Source organism: Mastigoproctus giganteus, chromosome 4 (assembly GCF_048544385.1).
Source record: "Mastigoproctus giganteus isolate SK-2022 chromosome 4, ASM4854438v1, whole genome shotgun sequence".
NCBI lineage: Eukaryota > Metazoa > Arthropoda > Arachnida > Uropygi > Thelyphonidae > Mastigoproctus > Mastigoproctus giganteus.
The window spans coordinates 145,291,217-145,313,932 of NC_143578.1; the positions used below are offsets into that span (position 1 = coordinate 145,291,217).

A 22,716-nucleotide genomic window follows, 5' to 3' on the forward strand; every position below is an offset into this window, starting at 1 on the left:
TGTCTTTATCTTCAACAATTTCTCCTCCACTTTACTCTCAGTTATTACAAGATTATCTAGCTTACTGCCAGAGTTGGATACACCTCTGGCATTCCCCTCGCTGAATAACTCCTCACGTGTGAATGTCGAAGCAAAATATTCATTTAGTTTGTTAGCTACTTGAGCAGGATCATCAACAGTTGAACCATCAATATCAAGTGGACCAATCTGATTCATCCCCTTCCTTCTAGAGTTTACATAAGTAAAGAACTCTTTGCTGTTTTTCTTTGCATCCCTTGCCAAAGATTTCTCGTAATCTGCCTTCGCCTGCCTAACCTCCTTTGTAACTTGGTTACTGATCAACTTGTATCTATCATAGGCTTCTGTGTCACGTGTTAATTTGTATGTATCCCATGCATTTTTCTTCTCTGCCATATGTCTCATTAGTTCATCTGACATCCATTTAGGCCTAAACCTTGCACAATATTTCTTAGTTGGTATGTAAAGCCCAGTAGCTTCCAAGATAAATTCTTTGAATGCTTCCCATTTTGAATTTGCTGTTGGTAACATCATCAGTTGGTCCCACTGTATAGAATTTAAATACTGTCTCAGTCCATCATAGTCACCTTTACGAAAGCAATAACCCTTCCCTTTACCCCTAATTGTAGTTACCTCTTTGAGTAAATCCTACTTCAGCACACTGCCACCTAGTGGTTCATTTATCTGCAGATTCCTAATGCATGAGAAATCACTACTGATAATCAAATCAAAAATATTACTCCCTCTAGTTGCCTCCCAAACATGCTGAGGTAGAAAACAATAATCCAATAAATCCACAAAATCCTTGCTAGTGTGTGAGTGACCAGTCCCCAAATTCCAGTCAATATCTGGGAAATTAAAATCCCCCATTATAAGACTCTCTGATTTACTGGCCCAATATATTTCCCTGTAGAGTTTCTTATTATATATTCATCAGAGTCGTTAGGCCTATAGAACACTCCTACTCTCAATTTTGATCTCCCAATGCTTATGTCACACCAAACTGACTCGACACTGCACTGTCCATTATTATTATCCATTAGGTGCAAGGAAGCCCGATGATTATGCCGCACCAGCCAAAAAAAAAATTCCCAAGTTACCCTGAGAGAGAGAGAGAGAGAGAGAGTCAGAAGTAGAAAGGAATCACCAAAAAAGAGAAGAATGATGATATCCAGCTCAGGACTCTTGATGTACCAAGCCCATAGTCACCAGCTGTGAGTACCATGGGGTGAATGAGACAGGAACGCCGATAAATTGACATCCGAAATAGTGGCCAGGTTGAATCTACACTGGGAACGATCAATGTGTTCTTGATGTTCCTGTGGATAAATGTTGTAATTGATCACAAAATGGTAAGATGCACTTTTGATATAGATATAAAAAAAGGAAAGAAAAAACTGACTGAAGTAAATAATATTACAGTCTTTCACATGACAGAAGAGGAGGAAAGGCAGTATGTACTGCAACTTAGGAACAGGTTTGAGCTTCCGCAGTCCTTTCAGGGCCAAGATATGAACGAGGAATCCATAAACTTTCTGAAAGTGATAAAGCCCAAGAAACCTATAGGTAAAAAGAAATCCAAAGAAGGAAAATTATTCGAGAAACACGTGTCATGATGAACCGAAGATGACAAATGAAGAGCAAGATAAACACTGACAAGGATAAAATTGAGTATACTCAGTTGCGTAAAGCCAATAGAAAGAAACTCAGAGAGGACATGAGAAGAATTAACACAATAAAATTAGAACAAGCATTAAGGGTAAATAAAGGACTTAAATTAGCAGTCAGTAGCAGTAATACAGAAAGACAGGTGAGACTGAATCTGACGGACAGTGATTGTGTACTTATAAATAGGAGAAAAGACATAATTCAAAGGGCAGAAAACTATTAAAATGTTATATAAGGAGCAAGGAAATGGTGCCAGCAATGGGAAAGATAGACCACATAGCAAGTCATACGACATACCCGATATCCATCGTGATGAGGTAGAACATGCATTGAAGAAAATGAAGAAACAAAAAGCCCCAGGTGAAATATGCATTGAATAAAATGAAACAAAAAGCCCTAGGTGAAGAACAAATAACTGTACAGTTGTTAAAATTAGGAGAAAGAGACATGACACAGAAACTGGAGATACTTCACAAAATACTTTAGGAAAGGCGTGAAGCCTAAGGAGTGGAATAATGCAATCCCTCCTCAGACGTTAAGCCTTTCCATTTGACTTCAAACAGCATAAAGCAATTCGGGCAAGGGAAAGACAAGGCATAGTCACCCCAAACATTATGATTTGAAAGAAAATATATGAGAACGCTATCTCCTTTATTGGACTAGACACAAATGGTAGCAAATTCAACATTGAGTAAGAAATTCGACACGGAGACACAATATCTCCGATGTTGTTTTACTGCTACCTTGAAGAAATTTTCAGAAGATTGGAGTGATGACAGAAAGGAGTCAATGAGAATGGAGAGGACCTAAACCATTTAGGATTTGCAGATGACATTTTGATCATAAGACATGATCCCGGAGAATTAGAGGAAAATCTAAATCAGTTATGCAGAGTTAGCAAGTATTTCGGACTAAAGATGAAGATGGTAAAAACATGGGTAATGATGAACAAGTATACCACAGAAAGGTATATAATCATTGAAGGAGCAGAAATTGAAAATTTGGATTCATATACTTATCTGGGACAATTAATTAGTTGTAATAATGGTAAATGGCTGGAAGTCAAGGGAAGAGAATAAATTTTGGATGGATAGCATTCAGGAAATATAGTCACATACTGAGGAGCAATACTCCAATTTGTCTGAAACATAAAATAATGAACTAATGTATACTTCCCACCAGGAATTATGGATGTGAACTTGGGCACTCGCCAAAAGAATGGAAGAGAGGCTAAAAAGTAACATCGAAGAATGGAACGAATTATATTAGGATTCAGGATGTTGGATAAGAAGAGAACCATACGGATTAGGAAACAAACACAAGCAAAAAGCATTCTTATCAAAATTAAAGAACTGAAATGGGTCTGCACAGGACATATAGCTTGAAGACATGATGAAAGGTGGAATAAGAAAACAACAGACTGGTACCCAAGAGCAGCTGAAAGAAAACCTAGAAGACAACAACGGAGATGTACAGATGAAATTCAAGAATTCGTGGGCTGTAAATGGATGGCCATTGCACAAAATAGAAGGAATTGGAAAGTTGCTGGAGAGGCCTTCATCCTGCAATGGATTTAAAATAGGTGATAATGGTGATCTGGAAGATCCAACGTTGTGTGTTCGGCTATTCAAATAGAGTTTTCAATGTTAGTGCGTGTTGTTGTCAGATGTTGTGCTCTAGGTAAAATAAGTTAATATTAAGTAACTCTTAGGTATTGCAGTCAAAGTTTTAATTCTTGAGGAAGATTGGCATGATTAATTTGCAAAAGTAATTTGTCCAGAAGAGAGTTTAAATGGCATCGGAAGCTTGTCATAAATACACCGTAAATAACATTATTAGTAACATCACACGTAAATACAGCCACATTGGCACGCAAGAGGAACAACATCAATTCAGAGCAATTGACTGTCAGATAAAAGTAGAAATAGTAGTAGTAGTTGTTGTTCTTAGGTTTTTGAAACCTGGCAACCAATGTCATGCTGCTTCTTGTATATTGTCAGTAAATTGCATGGGTGCTGAGGTCGATTTTTTGTTTACTGGACGGCAAAACAGAATTTTCGGCAGAATAAACCTTGCTACACTCGCCTGAGACCGATTAACTTAGCAACATTGTGGAAAAAAAAAAACCCATAAAAGTTCCTCCTGTCATCTACGGGATTGGAACTCGGGCCTTTTCCACACGGCGTGCAGAGGACAGTGGAAGATAAAAGTGTCATGGTGAGGCTTCTTCAAGCCTAACGATGATCTTAAATTGTATTACTGCTAACTGCTATAAATTTTCATAAATAGTGAGCCACAAATGGGAAATGACGTTCAATTTCCATTATTATTTGAAACATTAGCATGACTGCTAGATATTCAACCTGTATCCAGCTTTCTTATATGAGGATAAGATCAGATGGTGTTACCATGATGAGATCAGGTGGTGTTACCATGGCAGGTTCTCTGGTAATTTAGACATTACCAGGGTACCTGCCCACCCACTGATGAGTAAGCCAACAAGCTCCGAAACCCATGTGGGTGGTCTGCATTACGAAGATACCTGCTGGCCCACTGATGAGTGAGACAACAGTGGGCCGGCAGGTACAACTGATGAGTGAGCAAACAAGCTCCGAAACGCGTCTGGGTGGTGGAGCCCACTGAGAATAAATAACAGTAGTCTCCTCTACTAGAGAAGCGCTATTTATTTGAAGTAGTGGAATACCGGGTATCTCGTTGTGAAGTTAGCCACAATATGAGATAAAATCTTAAACGATGCCGTTACACTACATATGTAGTTAAACTTATGGGTAAACTATGGTGTATTTACACCAATATTATATAGAGAGGAGGGATACATTTGAATAGAACGGATGCAAGAATATTTGCTAATGCTATCCAGAAAGTGACAGGTGGGTCTGAAAACTGCTAGCTTCGGTGGTGAGGGATACACAGACTAATAGTTAACCTCAGCGGCAGGCAGAGATGAAAGTGATTCTTGCATTGCTGCTGTTAATATATGCAGAAGCTGGAAAGCAAGATGCATGTGATTCTGGGGCCTATTGTGGTTCATCATGGAAGAAATGAATATATCAGCTGTGTTAGGATAACTAAGGCTAAGAAAACGTGCATGTATACTTTCATGTACACTAATGCTAGGAGCATTGTAAATAAATTTGATGAACTTGAAATACTGAATACGTCATCATTGTAGGAATGGTTGAGACATGGTGTCACTCAAACCAAAGTGATGCTGGATTTGAATATGGGGAGGATCATGTATACAGGAAGCACATACAGGACAGGAGGGGTTATGCTCTTAGTTAAGAAGAATATTAAATACAAAACAATGTATCCAGTAGACTTGAGTGACAAGTTCAATGTTGAGTCAGTTTGATGTGATATAAGCACGGGGAAAACAAAATTGAGCGTAACAGCGTGTTATGTCTCTAATGATTCTGTATGCAGACCAACTGTTCAGGGAAATAGAGTAGGGCAACAAATCAAAATGTTTTGTAAAGGGGATTTTAACTGTCCAGATGGTGACTGGAATTTCTGGGTTGGTCACTCACTCACTCACACACACACACACACACACACACACACACACACACACACACACACACACACACACACACACACACACACACGCTGGCACGACTTTTCTGGATAGCTTGAATGACTGTTTTCTACAGCATAATGTTACAGAGGAAGCAATATTTTGATCTGGTTATCAAGAGTGACTCTTGTGAATTACGAATCTGCAGGTAAAAGACCCACTACGTGACAATTATCACAGTATACAAATGTAGAATTTAATTACAGATGTAACTACTGGAAAGGGTAATGGAAAAAGCTTTTACTTTCGTAAGAGTAACTAGAGAGGGCTCAGACAGTTTTTAAATTGTTTGCAATAGGGCTAACTGATGATGTTGCCAACAGCAGAAACTAAATGGAAAGTAATAAAAGAAGCTACTAGGCTTTTCATACCAACAAAGAAATACCGTTAAAGACAGACCTAAATGGATATCAGATGAACGTGGCAGAGAAGAAAAGTGCATGGGATGCACATAAATTATTACGCGATAGAGAAGCCTATTATAGATATAGATTAGTCTCTAATCAAGAAACAAAGGAGGTTAGGCAAGCTAAGGTAGATTATGTGCAGACTTTTAGAAAAGAATGCAAAGAAAAACAGCAAAAAAGGAAGAGATTGAATCACATTGGGCCACTTGATGTCTATGGATTAAGTTGGTGATGCCGCTCAATTTGCGGAAAAATTGAACAGTTATATTGCATCTATATCCACAGATGAGGAATTTTTTAGAAAAGGAAATGAAAGAAGTTTATCAAACTCAAAAGAGAAGATAAATAGCTGTGTAATAACTGAGAGGAAAGTGGAGGAGAAATTGATACCGATTGAAACAAAAAAAGGCAGCTAGAGCGAATAGAATCTATCCAATTATATCAAGGGAGGCAGCAGAGCAGGTAAACAAACCCTTAGCCATAATTATGACAGCATCCTTAGATGCAGGCACTTATGGAGGGGAGATGTGCGAATATATCCCCAATTCTTAAAACGGGATCAAAGGCGGCATGAGTAATTACAGACCTGTTAGCTTTACTCTGTTCCAGGGAAAAAAAAAAAAGAATTATTGATCAAAGAGGTAATGCAGATCCAATAGGACAAGTATGGGACTATACTGCAATCACAGGATGGATTTGTCAAGGGGCGATCATGTCTATTTATCCTTTATGTCACTATGACGCACAGTGACCAAGGAACTGCGTGCTAAAATTTATTGATTTCATATATTTGGATATCAGGAAGGCTTTTGATACTGTTGCACTTAAAAGACTACTGTACAAACTGGAACAACGTGGCATGAAGGGCAAGTTACTGCTATGGATAAAGGGATGGTTAAGTGGAAGAAGAGAGAAATTTTTATCACTCGGCTGTTCTCTTCGTGGACTAGTGTTATTAGTGAAGTTCCCCTTGGGTTCATTGCTGAGTTCATTGATGTTTTTAATATTTGTCAATGATATTGATGAAGGTATATCAGGCTTAATGGGTACGTTTGTAGATGATACAAAGGTTGGTAGTTGGTTAACGACATTCATCAGGGTGACTGTCGGGGCAATCAATACATCAGGGCAATGAATACTAGGAAAATTGGGTCAATAGGCTGAGAAATGTGAATTGAAGTTTACCATTGACATATACAAGGTACTGCTCTCGGGAAGCACTAAATTCAGAGTACTTATCAACTGTGTGGTTCCCTCCAAATCAGGGTAACAGAGAAATAAAAATACCTCGGGTATTGTGCAGTTGGATATGAAATCTCTGGGCAGTGCTGGCATGCTGCCAGGACATCTAATGGGTTTTTTTTTAATGGAATACAGAAACTTTGCTAGTAGGAATAAGGAACTGATTATTCCTTTGTATAAGCATATGGGTAGGACTCATCTTGAGTACACTATAGAGGTCTGGAGGCTTCACTATGGGAAGGATGTAGATTGCTGGAACGGGTACAGACAACGTCAGCCAGATTGATAAAGTAGTATTTGTTGCTATTACCTGGAAAGATTTCACCTCTGCAAATTCCAGGGTCTCGAGACTAGGCATCTGCGGGGAGGACTGATTGAGGTATTTAAAGCAGTGATTGAATTGAGTGTGCTGGTTAATAATGTTATTTTTCCACTTGCCGAGAGTACCCGCACATAAGGGGCATAAATTCATGTTGAGAAAGATGATTTCAGGATAGATGTTCGGAAATTTGGTTCAGCCAGCGGTTTTTGATTGTTGTAACAGGCTTCCATCTGTTGTTGTGGAAATGGATGACTTGAATAAATTTAAGGCAGAATTAGAGAAATTCTTGATGGGTACAGATGGCTAATCTGTTTTTTTTTTTTTTTTTTTCGTTGATGGTTTGTAAGCTCGCTTTTCTGCATTATTTTTCATTACTACTCCTAGTACTATGCCTCCGGTCTAGCTCCATGAAGACAGGACAACTGGCAAACAGATTAGCATTGGTAGAGATATACGATGCAAGAAAGCAAGCTTACGCAGCATTGGCCAAAAAAAAACACCTCCAATTTCACGCCTGCATTCGTTACAAATGCATGTCCAGCTCAGGCTTAAATTTATTTAGGCTATCAACTTCCACAACAAAAGATGGAAGTCCGTTCCACCAATCAATTACCCGCTGGCTAAAGGCAAATTTCCGCATATCTATTCTACAATTGACTTTCCTCAATTTGAATCTATTCCCCCTCAGTTACTTAATCTGAACAAGATAAATAATCCCATCAGTATTCAGCTTTCTAAACCCATTTAAAGACTTATACACCTCAAGGCGCTGCAATTTGCAGAATTTAAGCCTTTCTTGGTAAGAGCACCCCTTTGTTCCCATCACCAATCTTGTTGCCCTTCTTCTAGCAACTCTACATCCTTCCTAAAATTAAGCCTCCAGACATGTACACAGTACTCTACGTGTGGCCTGACCATTGGCTTGAATAATGGGATAATCACCTCCCTGTATCTGCTAGCAAATTCCTGTATATCATTGACAAGACTCCATGATAGCCCTGGAAGCCTGTCTACACTGCTCAGTAAACTTCATATTTGACTGCACAATTACCCCCAGTTCTTTTTCACTTTCCACTTCCATGAGTGTAGTACCACAGAGTTGGTACGCCTCTCTTCGGTTATTGCTAAACTTATACAGTAATTTGCATTTGCCAATGTTAACTTCAGTTACCACTTCTCAGCCCATTTGCTCAAATTATTTTGATCCAGTTGGAGTAGCATACTGTCTTTCTGTCGTTAAAAATCCTGCCAACCTTTGTATCATCTGCAAACTTGGACAATAAACGTGATATACCTTCATCAATATCAATGATATTGATGAAGGGGAACCAACAATGAACCCAACACCGAACCCTGGGGAAATCCACTAATAATATTCGTCCACAAAGTGTCCATTGATTACCACTCTCTGTCGTCTCCCACTCAACCATCCCTTTATAACTTGTAGCAACTTACCCTTAATGCCATACTTCTCCAATTTGTACAGCAGTCTTCCATGAGCATCAGTATCAAAAGCTTTCCTGAAATCGAAGTATATGATATCAAAATTATTTTTGGCATTCAGTTCCTTGGTGACTATATCATAGTATCCAATTAAATTGGTCAGACAAGACCTCCCTTTAACAAACCCATGCTGCGTCTTAACTATTACTGCAGTCTTGTCTAGATGATCCTGCAATGCTTCTTTAACCAGTGATTCCATTATTTTCCCCCGGACACAAGTTAAACTAACAGGTCTATAGTTACTTGTGTCACCTTTTGAACCCCCCCCCCCCCTTTGTGAATTGGTGATACATTTGCACACGTCCAGCCCATGGGATCCTCCCCAAGGAAGCTCTCATAATTATGGGTAAGGGTTTTCTTACTTCCTTTGCTACCTCCTTTAATATAACTGGATAGATCCCGTCTACCCCAGGTGCCTTTTTCATGTTTATCTTCAACAATTTCTCCTCCAATTTTCTCTGTGATTGCAAAATTACTTAGTTCCCTGTTAGAGTTTGATAAACTTGTGGCATTCCCCTAATTGAATAACTCCTCCTGTGTGAATGTAGATGCAAAATATTCATTCAATTTATCAGCTACCTGACCATGATCATCAACAGTCAACAAATCTATGTTAGGTGGTCCAATATGATTGATCCCTTTACTTCTAGACTTTACATAGGTAAAGAACTCTTTGCTGTTTTTCATTTAATTCATAAAGGATTTCTCTTAATCTCCCTTCGCCTGCCTAACCTCCTTTGTGACTTGATTACAGACTAGTTTATATCTGCCATAGGCTTCTGTGTCACCTGATGCTTTATATGCATCCCATTCATTCTTCTTCTTTGCCACTAGCCTCATTAGTTCATCTGTCCTCTAGTTAGGCCTAAACTTTGAACAGGATTTCTTAGTTGGAAGGAAAAGCCGAGTAGCCTCCAAAATCAAATTAAATCCCTGTAGTCTTCCCATTTTAAATTCAATGTTGGTAAGTTCATCCCTGTGTACAGAATTTAAAAACTGTCTGAGACCTCTGCAGTTACCTTTACGAAAGGAAAAGCCCTTCCCTTTAGCCTTGATAGTAGTTACAGTTGTTATTTGGTTTTTAGGAGCATTAGCAACTAAGCCGTATTGCTCCGGGGATATGCGGCGGTCATTCCCTGATCGTTCCGCAGCCTCCGTATTTGGTGGTCACGGTCTCAAACCCCGGTCTAATCAAGAAGCGTGGGTATGCACTGCTGCTCCTACCCACCTGGCTACGAAGGCGCCATCTTTAAGTAATTACCACATCAGTACATTGTGATCACGGTCATTCAGTGGTTCCTTTATCTGTAAATTCTTAATGCATGAATAATCACTTCTGATAATCAGATCAAGAATATTATTCCATCTGATTGCCTCTCGAACATATTGCTGTAGAAAACAGTCATGCAATAAATTCACAAAAGTCTTTCTAGTGTGCGAGTGACGAACAAAAAAGTTCCGGTGAATATATGGAAAGTTAAATTCCCCCATTATAAGACATTCTGATTTACTGGCTGGCTCTATTTCTCTGCACAATTGCTCATTATATTCGTCAGATTCATTAAGCCTATAACACACACCTACTCTCATTTTTTTCCTTTTCCAGTGCTTATGTCACACCAAAACAGACTCAATATTGCATTGTCCGCCAACATCAATTGGATGCACCTCCTGAGATTTTATGTGTTTCTTAAATAACAGCATAACTCCTTCTCACTTCCTGTCCTGTCTATCCTTTCTGTATACATTGTTCTCCCCAAATTCCAATTCTGTACTGCTTATGTCTGTGCGACACCACGTCTCGGATATCCCAACAATATGTGCCTCTAGTCTTGACTAGAACTTTAAGCTCATCAAATTGATTAACTATACTCCTAGCATTGGTGTACAGCACCTGTTTCTACTCTTAGTTACCCTAAAACAGCACATGTATTTATTTTTCCACTATGACTCCCAGCAGTCATGGAAATCTCCATTGCCTTGCTTTCCAAACTGCTGCTCATTCAAATAGAAGCAGTTCAAGAATCAGTTTTGCCTTTGCGTGCGGCCACTGTTAACCTTTTAGTCTCTGTATTCCCCCACCCAAGCTAGCAGTTTTCCGACCTACCTAACACTGTCTCGATAGTATCAGCAAATATTGTTGCACCCTTTCTATTTAAGTGTACCCCGTCCCTGTAGATGCAGTCTCTCCTGTGAACAAGCACAGACCAGGCTGAAAAAAATTCTACCCCTCTATCTCTCCAGGGCCGAATTGATCGACAAGGCTCTTATCATATACTCCGTCCTATCGTGTCTGTGCAGAATTGCAGACACTTTCACATTCAACACTAACTCGCGTCTTTTTTTCAACATTGACCTGTACTTGTTGAGTTAATCTGCACATCTCCTACTCTTATATGTCATTTGTTCCAATGTTACAAAAAAAGGTTCCGATATTACCTTTTGTGTCCTTAAAAGATGATATCTGCTCTACAACATCATCAACTTTTGACCCTGGCAGACCTACCCTTAGGTTCCACCTATCCTTCTTGCCTAGTATATTCCCCGTCTCCCTGACATTAGAGTCACCAACAATAACTAGTTCCTTTGGGACCTTGGCGCCTCCGTAGCCAGGTGGGAAGGAGCAGCAGTGCGTAGCACACGCTTCTTGATTAGACCGGGGTTTGAGCCCGTTACCACCAAATACGGAGGATGCGGAATTGTCTGGGAATGACCACCGCATTTTCCCGGAGCAATATGGCCTTAGTTGCTAATGCTCCTAAAAAACCAAATGACAACAAACAAACCTTTGGGACCAGCGCATTCTGCCTTGGAGATTGCCTCTGTGTTGTCTGATGCACAGGAGTTAGCTCTGCCGTTGAGCTGGGCATCTGGGAGTTTGATTGGCTCCTCATATTACTTTCTTTGGGGCCATTTACCCTATAACTCAAGCTCTCATAGGCGCCCAACAGAGCTCTGAGTTGTCGCGTAATTTCTTGACACTCTAGACACTTAGCACACACAAAGACATCCTCCTTGGCTAGATCATGTCCTGTTTGAGAAAGGTTGACAAATATTTCACAAACATTTTAATTCTGTACAGTTCTTTAGTTTTTAAAGAACTGTACAGAATTAAAAGCAAACAATATCACAAAGAAATATATGAACATAAGTTAGCTGTATGGAGGGTTTTTGTACAAACAACAGGGAATACAGATCCCTGGGGAATTTTGTTTAAATTGTCAAGAGACAAATTGCATATTAATAATGTTATTAATAGGGTTAACTCAAATAATATAGGAACTTGTGATTGGTTTTCAACCATTAAAACTATTACGGATGAGCTGTTTGTGTATGATGCCCTGGATGATGATATTGAGGAACAAAGGAAAATTAGGGTTGATAATTTTAGTTATGTAGGAAATAATGAGACACAATTGTTCACTGCTCAGGAGTTATTAATGATATGTTCTAAATTAAATGAAAATAAAACTCCAGGCATGGATATGATAGAAAATAATTGTATAACTAAGATGAATGAATATTATCCTGAGATATTGGTAATTATGTATAATGAGAATTTGTTGGAGGGTAGTTTTCCAGGGTTCTGGAAAATTGCCCTTCTAAAGCTTATACATAAACCTGGTAAACCTGTCAGTGATCCTAGAGGATATAGATGTATTTCACTGTTGCCAAATTTTTGAAAAATTTTTGAGAAGTTGTTACTTTTAAGATTAGAACATGTTTTTATTAAGTCTAAAATGGAGTTTATAGGTCAGTTTGGATTTAGAAAAGGTCTTTCAACCGAATATGTTATAAATACATTAGTTAATTATAGTTCACAATCTGCAAGTAAATATGTTTTGGTATTTTAACCCCAGGCGCTCACATCTGGTGAGTATGGACTTGGCACACCCAGGGTCCTCAGCTGGATATCATCATTCTACTTCTCTCTCTCTCTCTCTCTCTCTCTCTCTCTCTCTCTCTCTCTCTCTCTCTCTCTCTCACACACACACACACACACACACACACACACACACACACACACACACACACACACACACACACACACGCAGAGGGTAACTCAGAAATTTTTTTTGGCTGGTGCAGCATAAGCTTCAGGCTTCCTTGCACCATATGGCTGATAATAATAATAATAATAATAATTGCCGAAAAGGACAATTAACATTGGCGAATGGAATGTTCGAACGGGGCACCACGTTGGACAAAAGGAAATCATTGCCCAAGAACTACTTAGGTGCAAGATATCAATCGCGGCATTATCCGAATTAAGGCTCACCGGGTCTGGAACGATGATCATCCAACCACCAGCACCTAACGAAGCGGTTATGCTATTCTACTCTGGTGGTGAGAAACGAGAAGCAGGAGTGGGCTTTATGGTCGATGCTCAGGCCACCAGTAGTGTGATCGCTTTCCAACCAATATCGGACCGCCTGGCAGTCCTTACTGTCAAGGGCACCATCAAGACCCATATTATCTCCGCCTATGCGCCAACTGAGACTAGCCTGGACCCGACCAAGAATGACTTCTACAACCAGCTCCAACATACGCTGGATTCAATTCCGCAGACAGAAGTGATCATCCTCGCAGGGGACTTTAATGCCCACATTGGCGTGGACAGATCTGGTTGGGAAACAACAATGGGCAAGTTTGGCCATGGGAAGATCAATGACAACGGACTACGTTTGTTGTCCTTTGCCGCATCTAACAACCTGATCATTGGAAACAGCCATTTCCAGCACCCTCAAAAACATCAACTTACATGGCGAAATCCATCTGGCAAGGACTCAGCAATCCTGGACTACATTTGATCAATGCCAAATTTCGCTCATCACTCATGGACGTTTGTGCCATGAGGGGACCTGATTGCGGATCTGATCACTACCTCATCCAGGCTAAGGTGCAGCTCAAATTACGGCATGCAAAAAGATCATCTCGGTCAGCCAAGCTGGACTGGAGGCAGCTAATGAATGCTGCCAACAAACAGGCATATCAGATCGCCCTATCCAACCGCTTCGAGATGCTGGCCGTGCCCGAGGATATAAATGAAGAAGAAAAGCAGATCTCTGATGCCATCCTGGAATGTGCCAAGCCCCTATGTCCACCTGCCCGACGTCGAACGCAACCATGGATATCAGACGAGTGCCTCGACCTCGTGGACAAACGGAAACAGGCAAAGTTGGTCGACTTTAAACGGTACCGGCAGCTAAACCGAGAAGTCCGACAAAGAATGACAGCAGAAAGAGAAGCATACTGGAACCAAGTGGCAAACGATCTTGAAGTGGCGGCATCCAAGAACGAGTACCGCTCTCTCTACCGCACCCTCAGATGTCTGAGTGGAAAGACCAAATTGACTAGTGACAACATCAAGAACGCTGATGGGACCTTCGTGCGATCACCATCCGAACGCCTGCAACGGTGGAGTGAATTCTTCAAAGCTTTGTATAATCACGACCCACCTCAGGGACCGCCAGCAACAGCACTCTCGATCGACCCCCCTGAGGTCTCCATGGTCGATGTTGAGCCTACAGTAGAAGAAGTGAAAGCAGCCATACAATCCCTGAAGAATGGCAGGGCACCAGGAGTGGACCAAGTCACCACAGAAGCGATCAAAGCCGGGGGAGATGTACTGCTTCGCCGACTACACTCACTCCTCAAAACCATCTGGTGCACTGAACAAATTCCGCTAACATGGAGGAAAGCCATTATCGTACCGATCCACAAGAAAGGTGATAACCGGGACTGCAAGAACTACCGTGGCATCAGCCTCCTTTCCATCATCGGAAAGGTCTTTATGAAGATCATCCAGTCAAGACTGCAAAAACATCGCGAGCAAACCAGTCGAGAAGAACAGGCAGGATTTAGACCCGGGCGAGGATGCTGTGATCAAATCTTTGCCATTCGTCAGCTGATGGAGGAGAGGATCCGGTGTGGACAGCGAACCGTCATTGTTTTCATTGACTTTAAGTCTGATTTCGACTGTGTCCACCGGCCTGCCTTATGGAAACTACTAGAGGTTGAACATGTACCTCGAAAAGTCATCACACTCCTCCAAACTGCATAGAAAGGTTTAACCAGCCAGGTGCGCATCCAGAACGATTTATCTGGGGAATTTACCATCCAAACTGGAGTCCGCCAAGGGGATGTAGCCTCCCCGTTGCTTTTCAACATCGTGGTCGACGCCATTATGAGGCAAGCATTCAGAAACAGACAGGGCATACAATATGACAAGGATCACTATGTGACTGACCTGATGTTTGCTGATGATAGTGCTATCCTTGCCGGTAACGACGCTGAAGCCACGGACATCCTCTACGACATTGCCCGCATTGCCCGGCCATACGGTTTGAAGATCAATGCTGGTAAGACAAAGGCCCTGACAACAGATGGGTCGCAAGCCACCATCTATCTCGAAGGCGTCCAGATCGAGCAAGTGCAGGACTTTAAATACCTTGTGTCGCTGTTCCAGGAGAAGAAAGTTGCATCCACCATGGAAATCCACAGCAGAATTGGACAGGCGGCCACTGCGTTCGCCTCGCTCAAATGGTGTCTGTGGAAGAGGACCAACATTTCCACAAAGACTAAAATCCGACTCTTCCGGACTTTGATCCTGCCCATTCTTCTTTACGGATCGGAAACATGGATTTGTCTCAAGTTAGATTTGAACAAACTTGAGGTATTCCAAATGCGATGCCTGCGGCAGATCTTGGGCATCTCTCTTCGCGACCGCATCACTAATGATACCATCCGCGCCAGATGCCAACAGCAACCAACCATTGCCGACCAAATCCAGAAGCGAAGGCTTAGATGGTTTGGCCACGTATGTAGAATGGGCACGAACAGAATACCATCCACACTCCTTTGGAGACAACGACCCACCCAATGGAGCATCCAACGGACCGCGCCTAGGAAAACGTGAGCCAAGCAAGTGGAAAATGACTTGAAGAGCCGACGTCTCGACCTTAACCAGGCCAGGACTGACGCCATGGATCGTAAGGTATGGAAGAACATCACAGAGCAAGTCCGAAACCCTGCGGCACCTACAGCAGCATACTGGTTGCGTGGCCAACCGCCTCCCCCAGCTGCCAGCTAAGGACCAAAGAATAATAATAATAATAATAATAATAATAATAATAAATTATTTGTAGATTTTGAAGGTGCGTTTGGCAAGGTGTGGTACGAGAGCATTTTTTGCTCATTAAGAAAAATAAATTGTCCTCAAATATTGTTTTTTTTTTTTTTTTGCTGGTAATCTAGTGAGATACTATAATGCGGAATGCTGGCACCAGGATAATTAGTATTGATTACTTGGTGCGGGATTGTAATGTGTTTTTCCATAAATGGAATGGCAGGTTGTTTAGTTATTTTTTATTATTTTTCGCCCCTGGCTTACTTTGGCTATGTGGGGAGAAATTTTAATTGAATTTTTTTTTGTTTGTTTAATTATTATTTTTATTTCTTATTTTATTTATAATTATTATTTTTAATTTAATTTTATTATTTTTATTTATTTATTTTATTATATTTAATTTATTATATTTATTTATTTTATTTATTATTTTTATTGATTTATTTATTATTTTTTATTTATTTATTTTATTATTATTTTTTTTTGCTGGCACTCTGGATTGGGCAACTTGGGTGAGGGGTGTTGGCACCCACCTATATAGCATTATCTCAGGTGGATGCGGGATTGGTACCAATTCGCACAATGGGAGTTTTAGTAGACCCAGGTTGGAAAACGTGCCTGGGACATGCGCCAGCAAGCAGCTGCCCAGGGGTGATTGCTTCCTGGTGGTGAGGTGGCCTGAATATAATATTCAGGTCACCTGTAATAGTCATAGAGTAAATGTTTAATTATAGTTCTAGGTGGATTTTGACGAGAGTCTTGGGGCCACCATAGAACAGAAACAAAGATGAAGATTATGATGAAACATTAACCCCGGGGCCTCACATCTGGTGAGTATGGGCTTAGCACACCCAGGGTCCTGAGCTGGATATAATCATTCTTCTCTTTCTTGGTGATTCCCTTCTATTTTTGACTCCCCTCTCTTTCTCAAGGTTACTCGGGAACTTTTTTTTTTCCTGGTGCAGCATAAGCCTCAGGCTTCCTTGCATCATATGAATATTAATAATAATAATAATAATAATTTCACATTTCGCACATTTTTTGAGACTGTGATGCGGCGAATCGCCCCCTTCGTTTCTCCCACGAGTCACAGCACTCTTGCTAGTCTGTGATCTCTGCTTCGCAGCTCTAGTCTGGGTCATGATTTCCGTTTGAATACAATTTAATTAACAATGAAATTTAATAAGTTTAACAATATTTTTGATTAATTGATAATACTATAATAAGCTTACAGATTCCTAATTAAGTGCTTCGTATTACGCTATCTAATTTTTACTTTGTACCTTACGCTATCAGTTCCATATATATATATATATATATACAGTGGTGGGATTCAAATAATTTAGCAACCGGTTCGCTGCCCTAATGACCGTTCTAGGTATAAAAAAACTATATATCGAAAGGTAATTTATTATTTCATGCAGTTAATACTTAAATAAGAACAATAAAAAAGGTCCACAAAACTAGATTATGTTATGAGAAAGAGTTTTAAAATATTAATGAAAAAATATGAAATAATACCTGACAAAAAACAATGAAACTGTTATTGCTTCTTGATTGGCGTCCTCACTTGCAATTTCGCTTTTATCCGAGCATCATCGGCTGAGTGATTTATCCTTAACCATCTTTTCACTGTAGGAGTAGAATCCCATTCCTTTAGAGGTAGGCCGATTAGACTAATAGTCATTGTGTTTGATTTATTAGAAACAGTTAGGCGACTTCTCTTCTCTGAACATATTATGTTCATCTTTGAAAAACCCGTTTCCGCTTCTGCTTAACTTAGTAAATGTTCTGACAATATTTTTACCTCTTTGAACACTTTCAGGAATTGCATAATTCTGGGAATTTTTTAAAACGTTTTCCACGAAATCTCGATAATCATTAAAATCAATTTGGTAATTAAAAATGTCATTAAATACGAGCAATTGTTCTTCAGCTGCTTTCCATGGAACCAGTACTTCTTCAATATTCCAGTAATCTGGCTCCAAAAAATTGAGAAATTGTAATTTATTCCTATCTTGAAATTTGCTACAACTTGCTTTTAAAGGTTCACACTCTATTAGCCTTTTTTTTTAAATTCGTTACGATGTTTTCTAAAAGTCTTTCCCGAGGAAGCCCGAGACAAATCGATGATTTTATACAAATTTTATATTTTTGAAGGTTTCTGAAGTAATTAATTCATCAGCTTTTTTTTCGAATGGACCCTTTTCCTTTCCGAGCATTTGAAATGCTTTAATAGATCTTATCACGAGTTTTTCAGTCTTTAGTATGCCTATGTTTCTTGCTTGCAGTGCATTTGAAAGAAGAGAAATTTCGTTTGAAATATCAATCATCAATGCCAAATCAGTTATAAAATATATATTTTCAAGACGGGCAGCCATTCCTAAGTACTTTTTTATTTGAATTAAAATAGTGATGTAGCGCTGGATAAGCGCGCCACAGCTATGGTTGACCTTAAACTACAGTCAGCCCATCTTGGTCCCAAAACTCTACTAATCTTTATAATTTAAATTCCAAGTTGTTCGGATATTTTGGAAAGTTCAATTTGTTTCTTATTGGATTGATGAAAAATAGTATATATCTTATCAATAAATATTTTAAAATGATTTACTTGCTTTATTTCCTTTATCGAATCATCTAAAACAAGATGGAGGCAATGATTTAAACACTGCCATATTATTATGTTTGGAAACTCTTTTGCAATCCTAGTGCTCACTCCAGATTTTCTCTCAAGCATAACGCTGGAACCATCGGAGCAAAATCCTATTAAATTTGTTTCTGGGTAGTTCTTAGTAAGCCCAACATCATTTAAACTTTCCATAACTGAAGAACATATTGTCTCTGCACCTTGTTTTTCCAATTCAACTAGTTCAACGAAAATTGTTGGTGATGTAATTGAATCCTCAACTTTTAAGAAAAGTATAATAACTAGTTTGCAGGATATCGTTGAAGCTTCGTCAATAATCAAACATATTTTCAGATTATTTTCAATAATTTTATTAAATATTTCTTTTTTAATTTCCTTTGCAATGAAATCAACTACTTTCACAGCAGTTTTACGAGAATGTGTCCTATTCCCATATCTAATCCATTTTTAATTTGCACTTCTATCTCATCTTCTATGTCTGAAAACGGTTTACATCTTTTTGTCAGCCTGTAAACTGTATTAAACACTCTACAAGTAGCACTTAAATATTTGTCACTCATCGTATCTATTACTTTTGTTATTGACTCCTGCTCACATTGTTTTAAGTTCGCTTATGAGCTTTTGATGAAAAATGTTCTTTCATATATTTTCCTTAGAGAAGCCTGGTGTACCTCTTTATTTTTCCCTGATGCCATTCTTTTCCATTCTTTTGATACATGATGAACACTTTTCTCTTTTATAAAGTCATATTTTGCACAATACTCGCAACCTAACTTTTTGTTAAAAATTACCAGTCCGTCATATTTTTCTTTAAAATTGTTATATTGTTGCACTGTCCAGCATTCAGGAAGATTATTTTCAATTTTGGAGTTGTTATTGTTTTTTTTATTTCAATAATTGACGTGCTGCTTTCTTCAAGTTGGAGTGATTGTGCTTGTGACTGTTTTGTACCATCCAAGGCTAATTCTGATTTTGGTTTCTTATTGTCTATATTTCTCTTGGTTCGTTGTGTCCTAGCTTCCTATTGTTTTTATTGATCGGGGAACACCAACGCACTCATAATATCTCGTGTGAATTTAGGGCGTAACACAAAGCTGAAACAAATGACAGTGTGTCATCCCCCCCTGGTTGTTTGGCACTTTTTCTCCCTACGTTATATATTCGTTTACTTAAGTTACAAACGCGAGGGAATAAAGAAAAAAAAAAATGTAGTATTTCATCAAAGGCATGATGAGTTTTATGAAATGAATAAATAAATATTACAAGCATAGTTCCGTCTAATTTTTTTCACCTATGGACGGAATGAACATTACTACGGGCAATTGGAATACGCTGTTGCGTAGATGAACGTTAAAAAAGAGTAAGGAATGTAAATTTGTGATTTCCACATTGGGTGGCTGCCCAGGCGCCCACATTAGAGAGAACCCTGATCACAAGTGCAATTTTAACAACCGGTTCGCCGAACTCAACAAAAAATTAGGTATCGGTTCTACCGAACCGGCTGAATCCCACCACTGTACATATAAATATATACGTTACGCTATCAGTTCCAGATACTGTATATATAAATTACGCTATTTCTTATCGACTAGAATATGGCGGCTAGTTCAACAATATTGGCGCCAACACCGGGAGTCGTAACTTCCAAAATTCGCTAGTTAAATTCAAAATAAGAAGCTAACGAATGCTACTAAACCTATTGAATATCTCAGTAAAACACAATGTAGTATGTTAATTATCATTATTATTAAAGCTGTATGGTGCAAGGAAGCCTGGGGCTTATGCTGCACCAGTCAAAAAATAAAATAATTCCCGAGTTACCCTGAGAGAGAGGGACAGAGAGAGAGAGGAATCACCAAAAAGGGAAGAATCAGAGCCGCAGTTGTGTCCCTCAAATAAATTACTAGTTCACTCCCGATGTAGATATACTATATTGTCAAAATTAGGGAAAAGCCTGCGTATGCTCGAGGGATATCTTCGAATCAGATCTCATCACTGATTGGCAGGTTTCAAATTTTTTGCTTGTGTTGCTGCTAGGCTACGTTTTAGAGGGTGTTTTGAATATCACATTGATTTATTTTTATTGCAAATAATTACGTCACAGATATTTATTATGAGCAATTGAAGATAATTTCGCCAAACCTCTGTTTTAACAAATAATTAAATGGATAAATTTCTTTCACCCTGTCAGAAGTATAAATGATGTTAATATCGTGTGTTGTTTTGCGGATTTCATTGAAATTTTTCAGGCATTAAGCCGATTTTATATTTGTAATTTTGAAAGAAAATGGATAGTGATAAATCATTCTTAACCTGCTCGATTACTTTAGAAACTTTTCAATCAGACGGCACAGTAATAAAACGTGCAACTTACCAGAATGTAATTCTTCGCTTGCAAAGAAATGAATTCCGTGATATTATTCTTAAAGTCGAAAGTTCCAAGTTTAACACACGGTTTTTTCTTGTAGATATCGTTATTTATAAAAGATTTCTGAAGGAAGGCAAAGCTTCATTGAAGTTTCGGAAGCAGAATATTCAGTTACTTTTATATAATTGCCCTCCAAATAAGTTGACGGTTTTTCTTAAGATACTTTCTATAAAATTGACGAATCAAAGTAAAGAAAAAACTGTAAGTCAAAGGAAAAGGTTATTATCAGACCAAGTGAGAAGATTTGAAGAAATCAGTCCTATAAATGTGCAAGATGTCAGTAAATCTCCATGTCAAAATAAAATTATGTGTGCTGTTTCTTCTCAAACAACACCGAAGTGTGATAAAAGAGAAATTGAAGCACCAGGAGTTAATCTTGTTAGGTATTTTAAGGTAATTTTGATATTTTATTTTATTATTACAGTAATTCCAGTTATTCGAAATATAAGTTCGGTATTTTTTTCGTAGTTGCTGTCACCTTTACTTTTTCGCTAATTTCACTCGAAGAAATTTACATTTAATATTTTATGAAACAAGATTATTACATGAATATAATAAAGCTATAACTTCAGTATTATTAAAGAAACAAAGAAGAGTAATTATAATCCATGTCATTTTCATGTAAGGGATAAAATGTATGATGTATGAAAGCTTGATTGTAAGAAATCTATAATTCATTACAGAAACTAGGGTAAATAGGAAACTAGATAACATGTGCAGAACTGTTAACTAGAAACTAGATAACAGTTCTGCATATATTTCGCGAGAACTGTTTGGCGAGATTAATATCGGAGTAATTACAAAACCCCTCCCTTGCTGCTAGCTAAGGTGTCAGTCTGACGGACTCGGGTAAAAATGCTGTTTGATAAATTTTTATATGTATGGCTTTACTGTTCTTCAAAAAAATTCAATTACAAATTGCACAAAAATTACCTGAATTCGGAAACTTCTACCTTAAGTTGTCCATGAGCAAAAATGCCAACTTTATGACAGTCTGACCCAGAGATTTGTTGATCGTGATGACAAAAGCAAAGAAATTGACTTTGCTTTTGTCATCGGAATTTGAAAATTGATCAGAATTTTTTTCCCCTCCCAATTTTACTGCTAAATAAAACCTATTGCTAAAGGAATCACGGCAAAAGCTTGTTTAGTCTTTGAGCTACTCAAAATTCAAAGAGCATTTCAGATGGAAGGACATAAGCAAATTATTATATAGATTACTGCATATAAAAATCAATTTAATTGTTAATTTGTAGACTTTGTTCAACAAAGTTTTTGTGCATTACATGTGTGGCAAGCATTATACAGAAGTATGGGCAATCTAGTAGTAGTGACAAATGATGAAACAAAGCAAGCTTATATAGCGTCAGCCAGAAAAAAAGCACTACACATTTCTCCCATCTCTACCTTCCAAGAATTTGTCTAGTTCTTCCTTGAATTTATTCAAATCGTCCACTTCCACAACAATAGATGGAAGTCTATTCCAACAGTCAACCACCCGCTCAATGAAGGCAAACTTCTGCACATCTCTCCAGCAACCATCCTTCCTCAAATTTATGTCCCCTCGTGTGTAGTCTTAGCAAGAGGAAGAATGCCATTCACATTCAGCTCACTCAGTCTATTCAAGGCTTTAAACACCTCAATCAGATCTCCCTGCAGGTGTCTGGTCTCGAGACAATGCAATCTGCAGAACTGAGCCTTTCTAGGTAGGAGCATCCTTTTTTTTTCTTTCACCAATCTGGTTGCCCTTCTCT

General features: G+C 38.8%; 1 protein-coding gene across 1 annotated transcript in view; it reads left to right on the top strand.

Moving 5' to 3' along the window:
• The window catches only part of Pif1 (Pif1 DNA helicase), a 162,902-nt gene that overhangs the window by 12,302 nt on the left and 127,884 nt on the right, over window positions 1-22,716 (top strand). The window contains exon 2 of the mRNA XM_090372378.1: window positions 20,819-21,355. Coding sequence (XP_090228504.1) covers window positions 20,819-21,355 — 537 coding nt within the window. The remainder of the gene's footprint in view (window positions 1-20,818; window positions 21,356-22,716) is intronic.